At 42.1% G+C, this 22,458-nt stretch overlaps 1 protein-coding gene across 10 annotated transcripts in view; it reads left to right on the top strand.

Moving 5' to 3' along the window:
* Positions 1-22,458, top strand: part of LOC110491868 (agrin) — a 519,837-nt gene that overhangs the window by 302,568 nt on the left and 194,811 nt on the right. For all 10 annotated transcript variants that reach the window (XM_036946758.1, XM_036946756.1, XM_036946757.1 and 7 more), the window contains one exon: positions 20,617-20,832. In XM_036946758.1, coding sequence (XP_036802653.1) covers positions 20,617-20,832 — 216 coding nt within the window. The remainder of the gene's footprint in view (positions 1-20,616; positions 20,833-22,458) is intronic.

Below are 22,458 nucleotides of genomic sequence, written 5' to 3'. Positions count from 1 at the left end.
AATAGAAAAGGTATAAAAAGGGAGTTTTGTGTTTGCATGAGAGAGAAAGATAGCTGGTCCCAATGTTTGTTTTCTCCCTACTCCTCCACTTTCCCTCTAACCCCTTGATATTAGCGTTTCTGAAAGGTCTAGTTAGGTTTCACCTTACAGATCTGCAAAACATTGCTGGGTCAAGGGGTGGGGTATAAATAGAACTGGGCCCAGCTGAAAGACACTAGGCTGGGTCTCTGGGAGCTAGTATGTGCTGCAAGGATAGCCTAGCTGTGCTAACTTGCAGTGTGGTAGTAATATGGTTTCAAGTGGCCGGGTGAGACAGAGAGGAACAAAGATCAGCTTTGATCAAAGCCACAGTGAAGCGAAAGACAGGCCCTTTCTTCAATTATAGGCAAGGTTCCTTTTCTTACCTCTTACAGATATAGTAACATGTGCACACACACACACACACATAGCACATAAATAACAACCCTTTCCCCCTACACACACACACATAGCACATAAATAATAACCCTCTCCCCCTACACACACCCTACTTTAATAGTACCCTTTAATGATATCATGGAAAATGGGCGACAGAAAATTGGCCATTCCACTCCCCAGCGCTACGGACCTTCAAAGGGCCCTTCATTAGTGAACAGGACACACAGAGCACAGTGAGTGTGTGGATCTAAGTAACCCCAGTGGATTGGATTAACCCAGTGGTGAACTGATGGGTAGGAGATTGGTGTCAAGGCCATTCTCACTACACTGGGCCGATGCAGATTGAAATTCCACCTCACCCCCGATCTTCTTCAGCCATTCTCTCCCTTCCCCACAGTAGGCTTGTGCTCTCCTCTACTCTCACCGTAGCATTGGTCTCCAATGGGTTACGTACTTTTACCGTCTGACACACTAAGCCTCCCAGACCTCATCCACATAGAAATGCTTGATAATATACAGTGCATTCACTACGTTACAACCTTATTCTAAAATGTATTTAATTATTTTTTTTTACTCATCAATCTACACCCAATGCCCCATAATAACAAAGCAAGCACAGGTTTTAATTCATTTTTGCAAATTTATAAAAGATAAAACATGGAAATACCCTATTTACATAAGTATTCAGACCCTTTGCTATGAGACTCGAAATTGAGCTCAGGTGCATCCTGTTTCCATTGATCACCCTTGAGATGCATCTACAACTTGATTGGAGTCCACCTGTGATAAATTCAATTGATTGGATATGGTTTTGAAAGGTCCACAACTGTCTATATAAGGTCCCACAGTTGACAGTGCGTGTCAGAGCAAAAATCAAGCCATGAGGTTGAAGGAATTGTCCGTAGAGCTCCGAGACAAGATTGTGTCGAGGCACAGATCTGGGGAAGGGTACCAAACAATTTCTGCAATATTGAAGGTCCCCAAGAACAAAGTCGCCTCCATCATTCTTAAATGGAAGAAGATTGCAACCACTAAGACTTTTCCTATAGCTGGCCGCTCGGGCCAAACTTAGCAATCGGGGGAGAAAGGTCTTGATCAGGGAGGTGACAAGGAACCCGATGGTCACTCTGACAGAGCTCCAGAATTCCTCTGTGGAGATGGGAGAACCTTCCAGAAGGACAACCATCTCTGCAGCACTCCACAAATCAGGCCTTTATGGTAGAGTGGCCAGACGGAAGCCACTCCTCAGTAAAAGGCACATGACAGCCCACTTGGAGATTGCCAAAAGGCACCTAAATACTCTCAAACCATGAGAAACAAGATTCTCTGGTCTGATGAAACCAAGATTGAATTATTTGGCCTGAATGCCAAGCGTCACGTCTGGAGGAAACCTGGCACTGTCCCTACAGTGAAGCATGGTGGTTTCAGACTAGCCAGGATTGAGGTAAAGATGAACAGAGCAAAGCACAGAGAAATCTTTCATGAAAACCTGCTCAGGACCTCAGACTGGGTGGCGAAGGTACACCTTCCAACAGGACAACGACTTTAAGCACACAGCCAAGACAATGCATGAGTGGCTTTGGGACAAGTCTCTGGATGTCCTTGAGTGGCCCAGCCAGAGCCCGGACTTGAACCCAATCGAACATCCTTAGAGAGACCTGGAAATAGTCATGTTTCACTCCCCATCCAACCTGACAGAGCTTGAAAGGATCTGCAGAGAACAAGGGGAGAAACTCCCCAAATACAGGTGTGCCGCTTGTAGCGTCATACCCAAGAAGACTAGAGGCTGTAATCGCTGCCAAAGGTGCTTCAACAAAGTACTGAGTAAAGAGTCTGTATACTTATGTAAATGTGATATTTCAACAAACAAAAAACTTTACATTTGCAATTATTTCGAAAAAGATGTTGTTGCTTTGTCATTATGAGATAGTGTGTGTAAATGATGAGGGGGGAAAATGATTTAATCGATTTTAGAATAAGGCTGTAACATAACAAACTGTGTAAAAAGTAAAGGTCTGTGGATATGGATATGAAGGTAAATGGATCCTCAATGCTTCAATATACACCACTAAATGGATCCTCAATGCTTCAATATACACCACTAAATGGATCCTCAATGCTTCAATATACACCACTAAATGGATCCTCAATGCTTCAATATGCACCTCTAAATGGATCCTCAATGCTTCAATATGCACCTCTAAATGGATCCTCAATGCTTCAATATGCACCTCTAAATGGATCCTCAATACTTCAATGTGCACCTCTAAATGGATCCTCAATGCTTCAATATACACCACTAAATGGATCCTCAATGCTTCAATATGCACCTCTAAATAGATCCTCAATGCTTCAATATGCACCTCTAAATGGATCCTCAATGCTTCAATATGCACCTCTAAATGGATCCTCAATGCTTCAATATGCACCTCTAAATGGATCCTCAATGCTTCAATGTGCACCACTGAATGGATCCTCAATGCTTCAATATGCACCTCTAAATGGATCCTCAATACTTCAATGTGCACCTCTACATGGATCCTCAATGCTTCAATATGCACCACTGTATTGATCCTCAATGCTTCAATATGCACCTCTAAATGGATCCTCAATGCTTCAATATACACCACTAAATGGATCCTCAATGCTTCAATATGCACCACTGTATTGATCCTCAATGCTTCAATATACACCACTAAATGGATCCTCAATGCTTCAATATGCACCTCTAAATGGATCATCAATGATTCAATATACACCACTAAATGGATCCTCAATGCTTCAACATGCACCTCTAAATGGATCCTCAATGCTTCAATATACACCACTAAATGGATCCTCAATGCTTCAATATGCACCACTGTATTGATCCTCAATGCTTCAATATACACCACTAAATGGATCCTCAATGCTTCAATATGCACCACTAAAAGGATCCTCAATGCTTCAATATGCACCACTATATTGATCCTCAATGCTTCAATGTGCTCCTCTAAATGGATCCTCAGAAAAAATGCTGTAGATCGTTTTAGTAATCAATTAATTAATGTGTTGCGAATGCTTTTCCTACACAATTTTATATGCATCCTCAGAAATGGGCAGAAATGTAATGAAAGGGCCTCGATAGGACTGTGCCTCAGGACTACCTGGCCTGATGACTCCTAGCTGTCCCCAGTCCACCTGGCCATGCTGCTGCTGCAGTTTCAACTCTTCTGCCTGCGGCTATGGATCCCTGACCTGTTCACCGGACGTGCTACCTGTCCCAGACCTGCTGTTTTCAACTCTCTAGAGACAGCAGGAGCGGTAGAGATGAATGGTCGGCTATGAAAAGCCTACTGACATTTACTCCTGAGGTGCTGACCTGTTGCACCCACTACAACCACTGTGATTATTATTATTTGACCCTGCTCGTCATCTTCTGTTATAATCTCCACTCGACACAGCCAGAAGAGGACTGGCCACCTCTCATAGCCTGGTTCCTCTCTAGGTTTCTTCCTAGATTCTGGCTTTTCTAGGGAGTTTTTCCTAGCCACCTGCATTGCTTGCTGTTTGGGGTTTTAGGCTGGGTTTCTGTACAGCACTTTGAGATATCAGCTGATGGAAGAAGGGCTATATAAATACATTTGATTTGAAATTTGATTTGATATATAGGTCATCCTAGTAATGCTATGTAAACCTTCATTGAAATTATTTAATATAAAATTCTAACTAGATACTCAGAAATGATTGAATATGCAGTTCTACGTAGATCCTCATAAAAATGTAATGCTCTAAGGAGCGTCATAGAATTGGTTTGATATGTAATGTGATCTGTGCATGGTTGCATGCCATGCATTCTTGTGCAGTGGCAGCAGTTGATTTTGGTGGCAGACACATGCCTCGTCATGTGGTCTGTGTCCTTATGAAGGAAATATATGTGATGAATTTGCCTGGAATGTGCTGTAAATTAATAAGCGCGTCTGCCCATGCCAAAGACAGTGGGAAAACAAGAACACAAAATGAATGTATGTGTTTGTTCAATGTTTGTTGTCTCCGTGAATTTGCCTATTGTCATGTATTTTTTGCAGTAAACCTCTGTTTGTGTGTACATGTTGGGCTGAGTGTGTGTTTGCGTTTTCAGTATTGTATTTCCCCCAATATGTGCGTCCATTCGTGGCCAACTACAGCAGCGTGCTTCATTCAGAATGGGCTAAACGCTGCCAAAGAGGGCAAATTAAGACAAATGAAGAGAAGCGCATATTTATCCACATTCCCCCAGAATCCCTGTCTCTTTCCCACTTAATCCTGGCAGGAAACGTTACAAAGCCTCAACATTGAGGCGCGAGAGTATAATGAAAAGCACATAAGCGTGGAAAGCTTTGCCTACTTTTGTGTTGATGGCAATTAATTTTCTAGCTGCTAGCTAACGCTAGCCGCCAGTGCATGGGACACAATCCTAGAAATGTGAGCAGATGTCCCCCATCCAACATCCATCCACTCTCCCACTCGCTGGCGTGTACAACTGAGTCTTAGGGCCCCATATTGCTGCTCGCTTTCCCCGGCTGAGAGGGAGTGAAGTTCAGAGTGATGGATAGGCAGCATGGGCTTTGACTCTCTGAAAATAACACAATCATGTGCTACGTTCACCTCTCAGGGTTATTAAGATACAGAGAGTGATGGAGAGGAGAAAGGGAGGGGGCGGCTTGACAGCCTCTAAATTGAGCTTGGCAGATCTGAAGTACCAGGCTCCTTCTGATGGCCTTTATTTGGTGCTTACTCCCTCTTTGGTGTGTGTGTGTGTGTGTGTGTGTGTGTGTGTGTGTGTGTGTGTGTGTGTGTGTGTGTGTGTGTGTGTTACCCCTCTTTGGTTTTTTGGTGGCACGGGAGTGAACGAAGGAAGAGAAAGGAGGAAAGGGAGGAGGGTTAGGTCGCATTTTACATTGACAGCCCTCTTTTTTTCATCTCCCTCTCCTTTTCTCTCACCACCCGGGAGAAGAGCCAGGGAGAGAGGGAGAGAGAAAAAGAGAAAATGAAGTGATTTGTGGAAGTATTGATCTCTGAGCCACGGTTATCGATTAGAGCGTGGAGAGAGATGGAGGGGATGGAGAGTGATGGAGAGCTTTGTCTGAAAGAGGAGCGAGGGGAGGGGGGGGGACTGTCTACTGGGGCCCAAGAGCGGCTTCATAGGGGGCTCTTTATAGGGCACCAAATTAGGGCACTCACAGGTAGGCGGGAAGGTCAATTCTTATAGGGCAATTTTATGGACCTGCTTTTTTCTATTTCATTACCAAGAATTCATCTCTTCTTTCTGATTGTGGTAAACTACCAGGGGGGGGGTAGAGGTTTGGCACTGTAAAATTCCATTATCAAATCTCTCAAATCATTTCAAATGGCAACATCTCACATCCAGAACCATTTATACAGTCCTCTTTCTCAAACAAACTTAGTAAAAGCCAAAATGAAACAACACAAACCATACAAGGTTGAGCATCTTCCATCTTCAAACCACCTTAAAATTAGCCTTGTCTCACGATAGCTCTCATTCTGTTTCACTTCAAACAGAATGGTGAGTGTAGCGAGGCTACCTTAAAATTCCTCCTCTATCTAAAAATCATCCTTCTATCCTATTCAATCCCAATGGTGATTAGGAAGAGCATGGAGAAGTATAGGACTTTTATCCTTTTACCCAGTGAAACCATTTTTGCACCAGATAGAGCTACAGGCACACTCACACAGAGTAAAGCCATCTGCCACTGGCTTGGGCCTTCTCTAGGAAGGACCCCTGAAGTCCCTCACCACCCCCGTTGTAGAGCCAGCATGGAGAAGCAGTTTCCTTTTCCACCCCTGTCTTTGTTGAGGGGAGTTGCAGAGCCATGGTGGAGATGAGGCTGTTTTTGGAGATGGGAGAATGCCTTTGGTCCCCATACATTGACACACTGACTGAGAGGCAGATTCTCCCTCAGTCTTTTCTCTTCAACATCCTCTCTCTCTTGTTCATGTGACATAGAAAGCTTGATGATGAAACACTGGGGGGAGAGACGGAGAGAGCGATGGAGCGAGAGCACGAGCAAAATGGGAAATGTAGAGCGAGAGAAAACGTTAAGGGACAACGTTAGATTCCATGAGGCTATGGATCTCACCGTAAGCAAAAACCCTAAAGCAACACGGCAACGTGTGTTTGTGAAAAGATACACACCATACCATGGGGAGTTATTTGGGAGGGCTTGGAAGTTATGTTCAGATGGTGAGAGGAAAAGGGGAGAGCACTCCTCTCCAACAACTCGGTGGATGAGTTGAATAATTGAATCTCGCGTAGCAGTGTGTGCATGTGGCAGGCGCCAGGGATTTAGTCATGTATATTGCATCACGTTGTCATCTTTTTAGAGCCGTGCTACTCTCCACTTTCCTTTGTGCCGGAGATGAAGGGTGACAGGATAAGGGCCACATCTTCATTATTTAAACTGGGGACCAGGGCCCATCCATTCTGACTCTCACTCTCTCTCTCTCGCTCTCTGAGGTGTCCATGAGGAAGACGTCCTCCCAAATCCCACTCTTCCTTCCTCTCTTTCACTCTCACTTACCTCTCTCTCACACCCATTCTCTCTTCCTCTCCCTCTCTCCAAATATAGGCCCCTGTCTTTCTCTCCCTTATTGTTCAGATTCCTCCTCTGCCTCTCTCCATCTCCCTTTTTCACTCTCGATCTCCCTCTCTCCCACTGTCCTCTCTTTGTCTCACTGACACACAGCGATGCAAAGTATCCCGGCAGCCTCATTTTGATGAAGAGTTATCACCGATGAGGTATGATCCCTCTGATACTACACTGTACTTTGTCACCATGAGCGTGACAGAACAGATGTCACAAGGTTCCATATTTCGGGCCAGATTTACTGTACCATTTGTTTGCACCTGTTATTATCAAAAGGGAATATAACAAAGTGTAGAGTAAATACATTTAGTTAGATTTTTCTCAATTTGTATTCCCACTTGAAAATAACGGGTGCAAAATTGTGTGCTGGTGCAGCACGCCAGGTAAATTTGACCCCATGGAATATTGGTCATAACAGGTTTTTATGCCTGCATATGACATCTTATGTCACAGCCTTTTGGGGTGGGGTTATCATGATAGAGTAGATTGTTGGAAACACTGAGAGAAAACATGCATGGTTCTGTTCAGGAGCAAGTTACATATTACGCACCTATTTATACTGAACAGAAATATGAATGCAACATGTAGTGTTGGTCCCATGTTTCATGAGATCAAATAAAGATCACAGAAATGGTCCGTACGCACAAAAAACGTATTTCTCTTCAATTTTGTCCACATCCTTTTTAGTGAGCATTTCTCCTTTGCCAAGATAAGCCATCCACCTGACAGGTGTGGCATAACAAGAAGCTGATTAAACAGCATGGTTAATACACAGGTGCACCTTGTGCGGGGCAATAAAAGGCCATTGTAAAATGTGTTGTGTTTTGTCACACAACACAATGCCACAATTGTCTCAAGTTTTGAGGGAGCGTGCAATTGGCATACAGACTGCAGGAATGTCCACCAGAGCTGTTGCCAGAGAATTGAATGTTAATTTCTATACCATAAGCCACTTCCAACGTCGTTTTAGAGAATTTGGGAGTACGTCCAACTGGCCTCACAACCGCAGACCACATGTAACCTCACCAGCCCAGTCCACATCTGGCTTCTTCATCTCCGGCATCGCCTAAAACCAGCCACCCTGACAGTTGATGAAACTGAGGAGTATTTCTGTCTGCAATAAAGCAGTTTTGTGGGGAACAACTAATTCTGATTGGCTGGGCCTGGCTCTCTAGTTGGTGGACCTATGCCCTCCCAGGCCCACCCATGGCTGCACCCCTGCCCAGTCACGTGAAATCCATAGATTAGAGCCTAATGTATTTATTTGAATTGACTGATTTCCTTTTATATGAACTGTAACTCAGTCAAATCTTTGAAATTGTAGCATGTTATGTTGATATTTTTGTTCAGTATAGTTGTATTTTATTTCTTCTGATTCTTTGCTCTATCTTTTCTCTCGCTCTTTCTCAGTCTCCCTTTAACCTCTCACCATCTTCTCTTGCTCTCTGTCTTTATCTCTTTCAACTCTGTCCATCTGGTCTTGGGCACTCTCCTTCCTCTCTCCCTCCAGCTCCCCTCCCTCTTTCTGTCTGGGTCTGGGAAACTGTGTGGGAGTATTTGTTGTGCTGCAGTGTGTGCTTGTGTGATAAATTATAAGTTGATGCAGGTGTGAGCCAGGTCAGCAACCCCGGCACAGCTCAGGAAGCTCAATGAGCGGGAGGGGAATTGATTGGCCTTTTATACGTGGAAATGAGTAAATACAAGCGCACACTCACACACAATCTCAGTCCAGAAGGGGAATGAAAATGGTAATAGACCTTGCTCGTTGAAATAATGTTGTAGAAAGGAGGGAAAGAAAGTTTTTGAAAAGTATGAATGTCTGTTTTTTTCTTTTCTTCGTCGTGAGCAGATGTTTACTCACTCACTCGCTATGCTTTGTATGATCAATAATTGACTGCATCAATCCCCTGGGAGCTTGTAAGTAAAAGATCAATGGACTTTTTGGGCAGATGTATTCTACAGGCACAAAGACAATGTTCATCTGCATTTCTCCCGGACCTTCTGGTGCTTTGCTGTAAATAGTGTTATCGCTGAGGCGGCGGACCAACACACAACTTTGCCGTACTATGAATCAGTTGCCTACCTCTGAGTGCGTCGCTTTCAGCCCTTGACATAACATCTAGGCCCGGAGAAGATATTGCGTTTAACCTTAGCGTTTGTCAACCAAATTTGATTTTCAAAATGTCACGTGTGCTCCTTCTCCGGCCTCTAGGTCACCAGGCTGCTCATTAGGGTGCACACCTGTCACCAGCGGTACGCGCATAATGACACTCACCTGGACTCCATCACCTCCTTGATTACCTGTCCTTTATATGCCACTCCCTTGGGTTTCTTCCCAAGTCGCCATTGTTGCTGTTTCATGTCAGTGCACTGTTTGTGTTTCTTGTTTTGTTCATTTATTTATTAAAAGTATTCACTCCCTGAACTTGCTTCCCGCCTCCCAGCGTACATCCTTACACAAAATTAGATTATTCTAACCCAAAATGGAATCTAAGAGCGAGTGCTTAGGGGCCTATCCGGCATTCACTGGCGGAATGGCAATAGAAAAACAGCGTTTTCCTAATGACACCAACCTGCGAGTGAGTCGTTCCCATTTTGAAACCAGATGAAACAACTGGTGAGCAGAAATGCGTTAGTCAGTTCAGTTCTTTGTAAGAGCTACATCTGTTTCTCCTTTGTCATCAGTGTTAGTTTTCAAGGGGTCATTGTGCAGAAACAACTGTGCCACAATGGTCATGGCCTGGACAAAAGCACAGAGAATGTGATCAATCGCATCAATCGCACATTGATGCATTCCGTAGCAACGTGGATAGGTCAACACTGCACCACAACTGAGGTGCTTTTGAAGGCAACACAGTGGGCCAAAGAAGAGGGTCATCACAATGTGTCTGATAGATGTTTCTACCTGACACCAAAAGATGTGTGGAACATACAAAGCTCTCTAGCCTCCGACACCAGGCTTGATGAGAATGACAGCATCAGCGTTGACAGACTGGTCAAGTCTGACCTTCAACAGGAGGTCATGTTCTACCAACCACTGTTCCACTCCACCAAACAAACACTAATCATTGTGCTGCAGGGGGAGCAACTTGCCAAATATAGAAACGTAATGGTTTTCCTGGATGCAACTTACAAAGTAATCACAGCTTATGGTTACACATTTTATGCATTAATCATTCAGCAACATGGGCGTGGAATTCCTGTTGCTTACTTCATTGTATGTGAGGAGACTACAGATGTGCTGGAGGTGTGCTTGCAGACGTTTGAAAAGGCTATCCCAGGATTTTAAAAGAATCATGCACGTGACCAATATGAAGGAGATTGTGCATTTTAAATAGAGATGCGGATATGTTTTCATTGAGATGTGTGATGTTCAACAGAGACCTGAACGAGGTCAATGCAGTCCGTAAAGTGTTTCCAGGGGGTAGCATTCTGGTTCCATGTCTTGCAGGTGTCTCAACCAGTGTTTAACAGAGCATTAATTAAAATAAAACATCCATTAATCATGGTTCGGGCACCATTTAGAATTTTGGAATTTGCTCCCATTCAATGAGTTGAAATTTAAATTGAATTAGCCACACTCCACAAGATGTAGAATTTGAGTGACAGGAAGTAGAATGTGATTCAGTGAAAGATATAATGAAAAGATGCTTTTATCTTCTCCTCCCTAACAATGGGAATTTCACTGAATTCAATTGTATTTACTTACATTCAAATTCTAATTGCAATTCCGTATCCTGTTTACTACTTCAATTAAAATTCATTTTAAATTCAAGAATTTAATTGGAATTTAAAACATTCTCAATGTAATTATGAACTGACCCCAAACCTGCTATTATTATTGATATAGTATGCATTTACGCTATGCATTTAGGCTATGCACAGATGGATGGTCAAGAGAGACTGGGGCCATTTTGACAGGAATACTGTTGTCCAGTCAGTGGTTGCCATGAAGAATTGGACAACAGTAAGAGCATACAATATTCATAGTTTGTTTAAAGTTGTAGCATGTAGTTTTGCCCTTTGCTGCCCTCTTCAGCAACACTATACATTTTAACACAATACATTTTCTAATAGCGGTAAATCTGGAAACATACAAAAAGTACAAATGGGCATAAAGTCCAATGCATACTGGTCCTTTAACTCTAGAACCACTGGGCCTCGAGGGACCCCCCTTAAAGCTAAAGAGCAGTCATTCTGACTGAAACATTCTAACAGTGTAATTAATACATTTCATTTATGCTATCTCAAAAATAATCATTTGGTTGTGTTTATGAAAGCCTTGGCTAACATTATAATAAGATGTTTTTATTTCAAATTACACAATAGCATTTTCATTAGGTTGATACTGCTTGTTATACAGTACCAGTCAAAAGTTTGGACACACCTACTCATACAAGGGTTTTTCTTTAGTTTTACTATTTTATACATTGTAGAATAATAGTGAAAACATCAAAACTATGAAATAACAAATATGGAATCATGTAGTAACCAAAAAAAGTGTTAAAGAAATCAAAATATATTATATTTGCCAAGAGAGATGACAGTCCGTCACTACTGGGACCCTAAGTGTTACACGAAGTGGAACAGGGAAACCCAAGAGCAGACTCAGACAAGGATACTGGGATGAAGTAAACAAGGTATTTATTGAAACACAGGGGGAAGATGGAGTGCAGGCCAGGGGAAGCTCGGGTGGGTTGCAGGAAACCAGGTGTGGAGGCTGAGGCTGGAGCGAGAGGGGTTGGCACAGGGTAAGCAGGTCCGGAGGGGAATCCAAGGGAGTAGTAGAGTGGGGAATCCAGGACAGAGTAGCAGGATGAGGAGACGTGGGACTGGAGACAGGAACCAGAGTCAGAGCGGGCAGAACTATAGCGGAGAGGAAAACCGTGTCAGGCATGGCATAACAGGATAACAGGATCTAAATAGTAACAAACAGCTAGAAACGTAGACTGACTGAGCAGAGGTTATGATCTGGCAGTGTGGAAGTGGAAGGTCTGAGTATTTGTTGAGGTCTTGATTATGGAACAGGTTGCAGCTGGTAGGGATCTGCTCTGACTCCAGCACACCTTTCTCCGGCCACACAATTACACACACAGAGAGAGAGGGAGAGGGAGAGAGCATGGTGGGAGTGGTGGCAGGTCAAGGAGACACATGATGAGCAGTAGAGGGTGTGGCAGGAGCAGATGTAACACTTAGTGGGACTATCACTTGTTTTTCAACATTACAATAACCCAACACACCTCCAGGCAGGGTCTATTATATCCAGGCAAGGTCTATTTGATCAAGAAGGAGAGTGATGGTGCTGCATCAGATGACCTGGCCTCCACAATCACCCGACCTCAATCCAATTGAGATGGTTTGGGATGAGTTAAACCGCAGAGTGAAGGAAAAGCAGCCAACAAGTGCTCAGCATATGGGAACTCTTTCAAGACTATTGGAAAAGCATTCCAAGCTGGTTGAGAGAATGCCAAGAGAGTGCAAAGCTGTCATCAAGGCAAAGGGTGGCTACTTTGAAGAATCTCAAAAGTCAAATATATTTTGATTTGTTTAGCTTTTTTGTTTTGGTTACTACATGATTCCATATGTGTTATTTCATAGTTTTATGTCTTCACTATTATTCTACAATGTAAAAAATAGTAAAAATATTGACAAATCCTGTAATGAGTAGTGTGTCCAAACTTTTGACTGGTACTGCTGTGTCGATATGAAAGCAGTCAAAAATAGTCCATTAATGTTTAATTGTGTGCGTTTTCACGCAATGGCATCAGATGGATTTCATTTATCCCTTGTACACACAGTTGACACAAATCTTCGTAATTTTCACTTGCTTGACGCACTTTGACATACCTTTATTTGGTCGCAGTGCTTAATAGTCTCCGGTTCTCTCTTTATTGTGTCCCCATTGTCTTGTCATTCTTCAGGGGAGGGAGCTCCCGTCTCACTTTGTTTATGCGGCCGGCCAGGCTTGATTTCTTTACAAGTAACTTGTTTGCCAATGACAGTCAAGTGACAATTGTCCATAGTGTCATGTCTCCCCTTGCCAATTTAAAGTTCCAGAAGCCTCATCACCACATACTCCGACACTCGGCTCACCTGCTGCCCGATGTGGAGCTTTTCCCAAATATTGAAGGCCGTTTAGCATGTAAAGTTTGCGCACACTCTCACTGTGTAGTACAATAGAAGGTTCCGCCCTGTTCTTCATTCACAATTGGTGATTACGTTGTCCTCGCTCGTCAACTCACCCATTCACTCCCTTTCTCATACTTTACTTCTTTGTTATGCAGTGTGTGTGAAATTAGTTTCGGAATAGTGTAGGTTTAGGTTCAGTTTCGATGTGATTACTTGCTGGGCACTGTATGTTCAACTGTTGGGAGAAGGAAGGGGAACGAGGGAAAACCGTAAAAAAAATGGCATGCCCTCCTAAAACTGGTTATAACCCCAGTACAATTATAACACCGACAGTGTTTAGGAAAATAAGGGACTTTAATAATGGCAGAGTAATACAAAAAATACAAATAATGAGCAGTCAAAATGACTGTTTTAACGGTTGTAGTGTTAACTAAATGTGTATTAGTGAAAGATGATCACTGGATAAGCAATCAATATTTTTTTCACACTGTTGACTGTTGTGGTGTCCTAGGGCTAGTAGGAGTCACGCTGCTCTGGTGTAAGGCACCGATCCAAATGGCGCTGTCCTTCAAATTAGATGTTACATTAAGATCTTGTCTTTCCTGGATTCCTTCCATCCTCTTATCTTCTTCTTAAAAGGCATTGGAGGATAGGATCTGAGGTCCCACCCTTTGGACCATGACCTCCAATGTGAGAACAGAAGAGAGCCAAGGAGAGAAGAGGGTGCAAAACATTAAGGAAAATCTTTTGAGATTCACCTCGAGATTCGCTTTTGGCTCTAGTCCATTCAAAATTCAGCACACCCCCCCCCCTCCCTTCTCCCTCCTTTTGAATGAGCCCTCTGATGTTTCAATAGCGTTTCAGCAAGAGAGCCCTTGTTACCTAATAATCCTGTTTCCTAATTTGGTATACATGATTGCCTTTGGTAAATTTCTCCCTTTACATCCATACAGACAGACTACATGGACAAAACACAGCAGGGGGACATACATATGCCAGTTTCCGTGGTCAGAGAAAGAGGGCAGTCACAATGTTTGTCAGGGTAAAACTAAGGAGAAAAGGACAAAGAAAATGGTATACCCTGTGTGTGTTTATGAGCACACACACCTTTTTGCACATACAAATGTGAGTGCAGGAATGTGGTAATGTGCTGTACTTTGAATGGATAATGCCAGAGTGACTCGGCCTCTTTCATTTGTTCCCACCTTGTATGTGGTCAGACATTATGGAGCTTTCCAGGTAACACAATGTCTGTACAAAATGTTTGTGGGCATAGTTGTTTGTGTCGTGTATTACATGTCATTTGCTTCTTGATGAAATTGAAAGATGACAGCATCGTATGTGTGAAACGGGAGTGCCCAACCCATCTACTGCAGAGCTACTGTAAGGTTGTATTCAGCGCACGTGACAAACAAACTTTGGTTTGATACAGTGTGTGCAGGCTTTGACATCTGCTCTGCTAAAGTATGTACAGTACATACAGGGTTGTTTTCGAACTGTAAATCAAATGTCTGTCTTCATTGATGTACATGATTAATGAAACTATATATTCCCTAAACCTGACTCGTTTAAAGACATCAGGCAATTACAAAGCTTATTTCAGTGTATTTTACCATGTAACATATTCTCGCTTTCTGTCATGTACTGGTCCAACACATTTCTGAAATGGCTGAGCAGATGTCCTCCCAGACCAATGATTGTGTTATTGTATATCACTTTTGAGTAAACAGTTAGTACTGTAGTGTATCACTATATAATTATATTGTTATTCATTGCATTATCATACATTTACTTGAACTGTTGCACCCCGGCAAGCTTTCTATCTGGCTTGGCCCAAGGGACAGTTATTTATTTAACTAGGCAGCTACTTTAAAATCTATAAATGTACTCGCCAACATCCCGATGTCCCTGCCTAGATCAGCAGCTTCAGCTGAAACAAAACAACATTTAAGCTGGTAAAGTGAACATACAGTGCCTTGCGAAAGTATTCGGCCCCCTTGAACTTTGCGACCTTTTGCCACATTTCAGGCTTCAAACATAAAGATATATAACTGTATTGTTTGTGAAGAATCAACAACAAGTGGGACACAATCATGAAGTGGAACGACATTTATTGGATATTTCAAACTTTTTTAACAATTCCAAAACTGAAAAATTGGGCGTGCAAAATTATTCAGCCCCCTTAAATCAATACTTTGTAGCGCCACCTTTTGCTGTGATTACAGCTGTAAGTCGCTTGGGGTATGTCTCTATCAGTTTTGCACATCGAGAGACTGACATTTTTTCCCATTCCTCCTTGCAAAACAGCTCGAGCTCAGTGAGGTTGGATGGAGAGCATTTGTGAACAGCAGTTTTCAGTTCTTTCCACAGATTCTCAATTGGATTCAGGTCTGGACTTTGACTTGGCCATTCTAACACCTGGATATGTTTATTTTTGAACCATTCCATTGTAGATTTTGCTTTATATTTTGGATCATTTTCTTGTTGGAAGACAAATCTCCGTCCCAGTCTCAGGTCTTTTGCAGACTCCATCAGGTTTTCTTCCAGAATGGTCCTGTATTTGGCTCCATCCATCTTCCCATCAATTTTAACCATCTTCCCTGTCCCTGCTGAAGAAAAGCAGGCCCAAACCATGATGCTGCCACCACCATGTTTGACAGTGGGGATGGTGTGTTCAGGGTGATGAGCTGTGTTGCTTTTACGCCAAACATAACGTTTTGCATTGTTGCCAAAAAGTTCAATTTTAGTTTCATCTGACCAGAGCACCTTCTTCCACATGTTTGGTGTGTCTCCCAGGTGGCGTGTGGCAAACTTTAAACAACACTTTTTATGGATATCTTTAAGAAATGGCTTTCTTCTTGCCACTCTTCCATAAAGGCCAGATTTGTGCAATATACGACTGATTGTTGTCCTATGGACAGAGTCTCCCACCTCAGCTGTAGATCTCTGCAGTTCATCCAGAGTGATCATGGGCCTCTTGGCTGCATATCTGATCAGTCTTCTCCTTGTATGAGCTGAAAGTTTAGAGGGACGGCCAGGTCTTGGTAGATTTGCAGTGGTCTGATATTCAATATTATCGCTTGCACAGTGCTCCTTGGGATGTTTAAAGCTTGGGAAATCTTTTTGTATCCAAATCCGGCTTTAAACTTCTTCACAACAGTATCTCGGACCTGCCTGGTGTGTTCCTTGTTCTTCATGATGCTCTCTGCGCTTTTAACGGACCTCTGAGACTATCACAGTGAAGGTGCATTTATACGGAGACTTGATTACACACAGGTGGATTGTATTTATCATCATTAGTCATTTAGGTCAACATTGGATCATTCAGAGATCCTCACTGAACTTCTGGAGAGAGTTTGCTGCACTGAAAGTAAAAGGGCTGAATAATTTTGCACGCCCAATTTTTCAGTTTTTGATTTGTTAAAAAAGTTTGAAATATCCAATAAATGTCGTTCCACTTCATGATTGTGTCCCACTTGTTGTTGATTCTTCACAAAAAAATACAGTTTTATATCTTTATGTTTGAAGCCTGAAATGTGGCAAAAGGTCGCAAAGTTCAAGGGGGCCGAATACTTTCGCAAGGCACTGTAAATAATCATTATTGCAACCACCACAAAATACATGAACGGTGAGCTTCCCTGAATCCATCAAACCTCTATTTCACATTTCAGAGAAAATCCTTGACAAAACCCTCTGTGATCTCATTTGTTCTCTCTTTTTTTTGGTGAATAAAACTGAAATCGCAACCAGCTTATGTGGCTTGTTTTAAAAATAGCGATATTTTGAAGATTATTACATTTTCAAATAACCGAAAGTGAGAGGTTGTGATCTGAATATAGGAAAAAAAGGCCATTCTTGAACACAGGGTGAGACTTTCTTACTGATTTGCTCGAAAATTAGTTCAGATTTAAGTATAACTTTTGTATGACTGGTGCCTTCAATGAGAGGTCTAATGCATTAATATTTATTCATTTCTGCCCTCCGAATTCAAATGTATTATATAAAAAGCCCTTCATTTCCAAATAAAATGTAATAGTTTTTGCTCATATACAGTTGAAGTCGGAAGTTTACGTACACTTAGGTTGGAGTCATTAAAACTATTTTTTTAAACCACAACACATATCTTGTTAACAAGTCGGCAAGTCGGTTAGGACATCTACTATGTGCATGAAACAAGTCATTTTTCCAACAATTGTTGTGAAATAATCTATAATTTACTGTATAACAATTCCAGTGGGTCAGAAGTTTACTTACACTATGTTGACTGTGCCTTTAAATAGCTTGGAACATTCCCAAAAATGATGTCATGGCTTTAGAAGCTTCTGATAGGCTAATTGACATCATTTGAGTCAATTGGAGGTGTACCTGTGGATGTATTTCAATACCTTCAAACGCAGTGTCTCTTTGCTTGACATCATGGGAAAATCAAAAGAAATCAGCCAAGACCTCAGAAAATAATTGTAGACACCCACAAGTCTGGTTCATCCTTGTGAACAATTTCCAAACACCTGAAGGTACAGTTATACTGAACTGTGACTGCAATGTTTTTTCGTAAGAGACAGTTAACTCGATATCACACAGTCCCACTGTTGCAGTCCCACAGAGAGAGAAAAGAACAGTATGAAGATGAAATAATCATGCAACACATAGTGGAAGTAATACAATACTAACTCTGAGGTAAACACATTGTTTTTTACTAACAATATGACTTAATCGCGAACTGTCTAGCATCCTCTAACATCTAAGCAGTTCCTAGAGTTGTCCTTCTTGTAATTTCTGTCAACACTGTCATACCTAATTATCCCATATCAGTCCACACACCCCTCTCTCACCAGTGAGAGCATGACATCATGTATTATGGATGATCGCTCCCCAAAACAGAGTGAGCATTACAAGGACAAGGCATTTTCATCCATTAAAGCCCCACACTGGACATGCTCTCTCTCTCAAATGGGATGTTCTCCGTTGGGTAGAAAGAAATCCACCAGCATGTAATTTAAAGGTCCAAATCTAGCTCCTAAACCTAATTCTATCCCTACACTAATTCTAACCCTACACTAATTCTAACCCAACACTAATTCTACCCCGAGAACGAATTCTAACCCTACACCAATTCTATCCCTACACTAATTCTAACCCTACACTAATTCTAACCCAACACTAATTCTACCCTGAGCACTAATTCTAACCCTACACTAATTCTAACCCTACACTAATTCTAACCCTACACTAATTCTATCCCTACACTAATTCTAACCCTACACTAATTCTACCCCTACACTAATTCTAACCCTACACTAATTCTATCCCTACACTAATTCTAACCCTACACTAATTCTAACCCTAGACTAATTCTAACCCTACACTAATTCTACCCCTACACTAATTCTACCCCTACACTAATTCTACCCCTACACTAATTCTAACCCGAGCACTAATTCTAACCCTACACTAATTCTAACCCTACACTAATTCTAACCCTACACTAATTCTAACCCGTGCACTAATTCTAACCTTACACTAATTATAACACTACACTAATTATAACACTACACTAATTCTATCCCTACACTAATTCTAACCCTAAACTAATTCTAACCATACACTAATTCTAACCCTACACTAATTCTAACCCTGCACTAATTCTAACCCAACACTAACTCTAACCCTACACTAACTCTAACCCTACACTAATTCTAACCATACACTAATTCTAACCATACACTAATTCTAACCCTACACTAATTCTAACCCAAACACTAATTCTAACCCTACACTAATTCTAACCCTACACTTTTTCTAACCCTACACTAATTCTACCCCTACACAAAATCTACCCCGAGCACTAATTCTACCTCGAGCACTAATTCTACCCCTACACTAATTCTAACCCCACACTAATTCTAACCCTACACTAATTCTAACCCTACACTAATTCTAACCCTACACTAATTCTAACCTTACACGAATTCTAACCCTACACTAATTCTAACCCTACACTAATTCTAACCCTACACTAATTCTAACCATAGCACTAATTCTAACTTTAACCATAAAATCCCTAGAAATAGCATTTGACCTTGTGGGGGGACCAAGTAAAATGTCCCAGTTGTTCAATTTTTGTTTGTTTGTTTGTTTGTTTACTATTCTTGTGGGGACTTCACAAGTATAGTTAAACACATCCACACACACACACACACACACACACATGCCTGTGGGGTGATCTGACAGCTAAAAGTAACCGTATAGCCATTGTTCACAGGCACTAGAGGAGAGAGGAGCATTGAAGGAGTCTTGACATGGTTTTCACATTACTGACCATGTGCTGTCAGACTCCATAGTTGCACCTCTCATACTCGCACCCCCCCCCCCACACACACACTGCACGTACAAACACAAAATGCACACACGCTCTCTCTTTCGCTCTCTCTTTCTTTTCTTCCCCCTTCAACCAAAGAAAGACTAGCTCAGGTATCTGTCAGGCCCCAGTTCCTCAGGTGGTCTCACATTGAGAACGGAAGCCCTCGCCTGTCCTCTCTCACTGTAACACAGACACACACACTCACCTGTCAATGGAGAGGGGGTAGAGAAAGAGATCTGGAAGCCTAAGACAGATGCAGGAACAGATGCTGCCCTCTCCTTCCACACACACACACACACATAACAGAGCTGTGTGTTAATATATGTGTGCGTGTGTGTAGTGCACATGTGTGCGCCTGTGTGTGTGTGTGTTCAACAGCAAGTGAGAGCGAGACAGACAGCTGCCGGGCTAGTCCAAGTGAACATGCCCACTCGCGTTCAGCACTGGCCTGGGAACCAGTGATAAGATGTAGCTGGGGGGAGATCTGTGGAGGGGGGGGGGGGGACTAAATAGGAGAGGTGGGGCATCCGAAGGGGCCGCAAGGGCCATCAAAAGCTCCGAACCAAAGAGACGCTTAAGATCAGGGCCCTCCTAAGCTCAGCCAGGAAGGAATATGCTTTGTCCTCCGTCAGTCTCATTGATTTCTATTCAAATCTACTACCTGTGAGAGTTACCTTCTGTTTAAGTCAGCTTTAGTGTAGTGGTATGGATGTGTGGACACTGGCCAGATAAATGATGCTCAAGGTACCAAGCTGACGTCTATATTACAGGGGTCAATAAAGATGTAGGTATGTGGTGGATATTGTATGTAGCTCCTGTATTTGGAGTTGTAACGAAGCTGTTTAACCCATGAATATATTGAGTAAACTAGTCAAGTGTCAACTGTTATGTAGCTAAGGCCCTTCAACTTTCAGTAACGGCATTCTTTGAAGTGTTTTTGAACGGTCTGAAAGTTGTACTCCCGTTGGTCATTGGGACATTTCCTCCCTCACAAATAACATACTGCATTGCCCTTTTTCTCTATCTCTGTCAAATCAAACATTCAAATCAATTCTAAATGGATCATTTTTTATTTCTCCTCAGATTGCAGAGGAATGCTATGCGGCTTCGGGTCAGTATGTGAACGTGATGCGGCTGACCCCTCCAAGACAGAGTGCGTCTGCAAGAAGATGGTGTGTCCGTCGGTTGTGGCGCCTGTGTGTGGCTCGGACTCCTCGACCTACTCCAATGAGTGTGAGCTGGAGAAGGCCCAGTGCAACACGCAGCGGCGCATCAAGGTGCTGCGCAAAGGACCCTGCGGTGAGTCTTGCTAGCTAGCACGTCATGCTAGATACAGTGCCTTTAGAAAGTATTCCCACCCCCTTTTCCCCCAAAAATGGTGTTAGAGCCTGAATTTAAAATTGATACAGTTAGATTTTGTGTTACTGGCACAATACCACATAATGTCAAAGTGGAATCATGTTAAAATTATTTTTTACAAAAATGAGTTAATAAGTACCAGGGAGGTTTTCCAATGCCCCACAAAGAAGGGCACCTATGGGTTGATGGGTAAAAATATGTTGAATGTCTCTTTGAGCATGGTGAAGTTACTAATTACACTACGGATGGTGTATCAATACACCTAGTCACTACAAAGATACTACAGACATCCTTCCTAACTCAGTTGCCAGAGATGAAGGAAACCGCTCAGAGATTTCACCATGAGGCCAATGCTGACTAAAACAGTTAGAGTTTAATGGCTGTTATAGGAGACAACTGAGGATGGATCAACAACATTGTAGTTACTCTACAATACTAACCTAAATAACAGTGAAGAGAAGGACTCATGTACAGACAAAAATATTCCAAAACATGCATCTTGTTTGCAATAAGGCACTAAAGTATAACTGCAAAAAGAATGCGAAAAAATGTACTTTAAGTCCTGAATACAAAGCATTATGTTTGGGGAAAATTCAACACAGTACGTCACTGAGTACCACTCTTAATATTTTCAAGCATGGTGGTACAGTAGCTGCATTTGCAAGGACTAGAGAGTTTTTCAGGATAAAAATTAACAGAATAGAGCTAAGCACAGGCAAAATCCTAGTGGAAACCAGGTTCAGTCTGCTTTCCAATAGACAATAGACAGTCAAATGACCCTTTCAGCAGGACAATAACCTAAAATACAAGGCCAAATATACACTGGAGTTGCTTACCAAGACGACATTGAATGTATCCTGAGTGGCCTAGTTAGTTTGAAAAGCAATGAAAAGCAATGATACACAACCAACTTGACAGAGCTTGAAGAATTTAAAAAAGAATAATGGGCAAATATGATAAAATCTAGGTGTGCAAAGCTCTTTGAGACTTACCCAGAAAGACTCACAGCTTTAATTACTCCCAAAGGGATTCTATTGACTCAAGGGTGTGTATACTCATGTAAATATTTAATTTTCAATAAACATTACTAAAAACACATTTTCACTTTGACATTATGGTGTATTGTGTGTAGATGGGTAATCCAGTTTGAATTCAGTGTGTCATACAACAAAGTGTGTAATTACTCAAGGGGTATGAATACTTTCTGAAGGCACTGTGTCTGTTTCAGTCCATTGGCATCCCGTTAGCTACTACTGTTCAGTGTTGTGTACTGACATGAAGTGTTGTATTTACTGTACGGTGAGATCAGCTAACTATCATCAGTTTTGTCAACTACTACTGTACGGTCTATACGGTCCCTTATGTATAGAGAGTCCTAGCTAGCATTATGGTACTATTCAGTCTGTTTCAGTCAGTGCTGTGCTGTGTAGAGCTGTACCCTGATGTATTGTATAGTTTCTCAGCTAGCATCACGCTTTTTTGTGCTCTTTCATACCTTCAGAATGAGTCCTGCTAGCATTGCGCTACAGTACAGTGGCATGTTCTGTACCTCTGCGAGTAAAGAAG

This window comes from Oncorhynchus mykiss, chromosome 16 (genome assembly GCF_013265735.2).
Source record: "Oncorhynchus mykiss isolate Arlee chromosome 16, USDA_OmykA_1.1, whole genome shotgun sequence".
Lineage (NCBI taxonomy): Eukaryota > Metazoa > Chordata > Actinopteri > Salmoniformes > Salmonidae > Oncorhynchus > Oncorhynchus mykiss.
The sequence above is the reverse complement of the archived record's forward strand: the minus strand, read 5'-3'. Positions and strand labels throughout refer to the sequence as shown.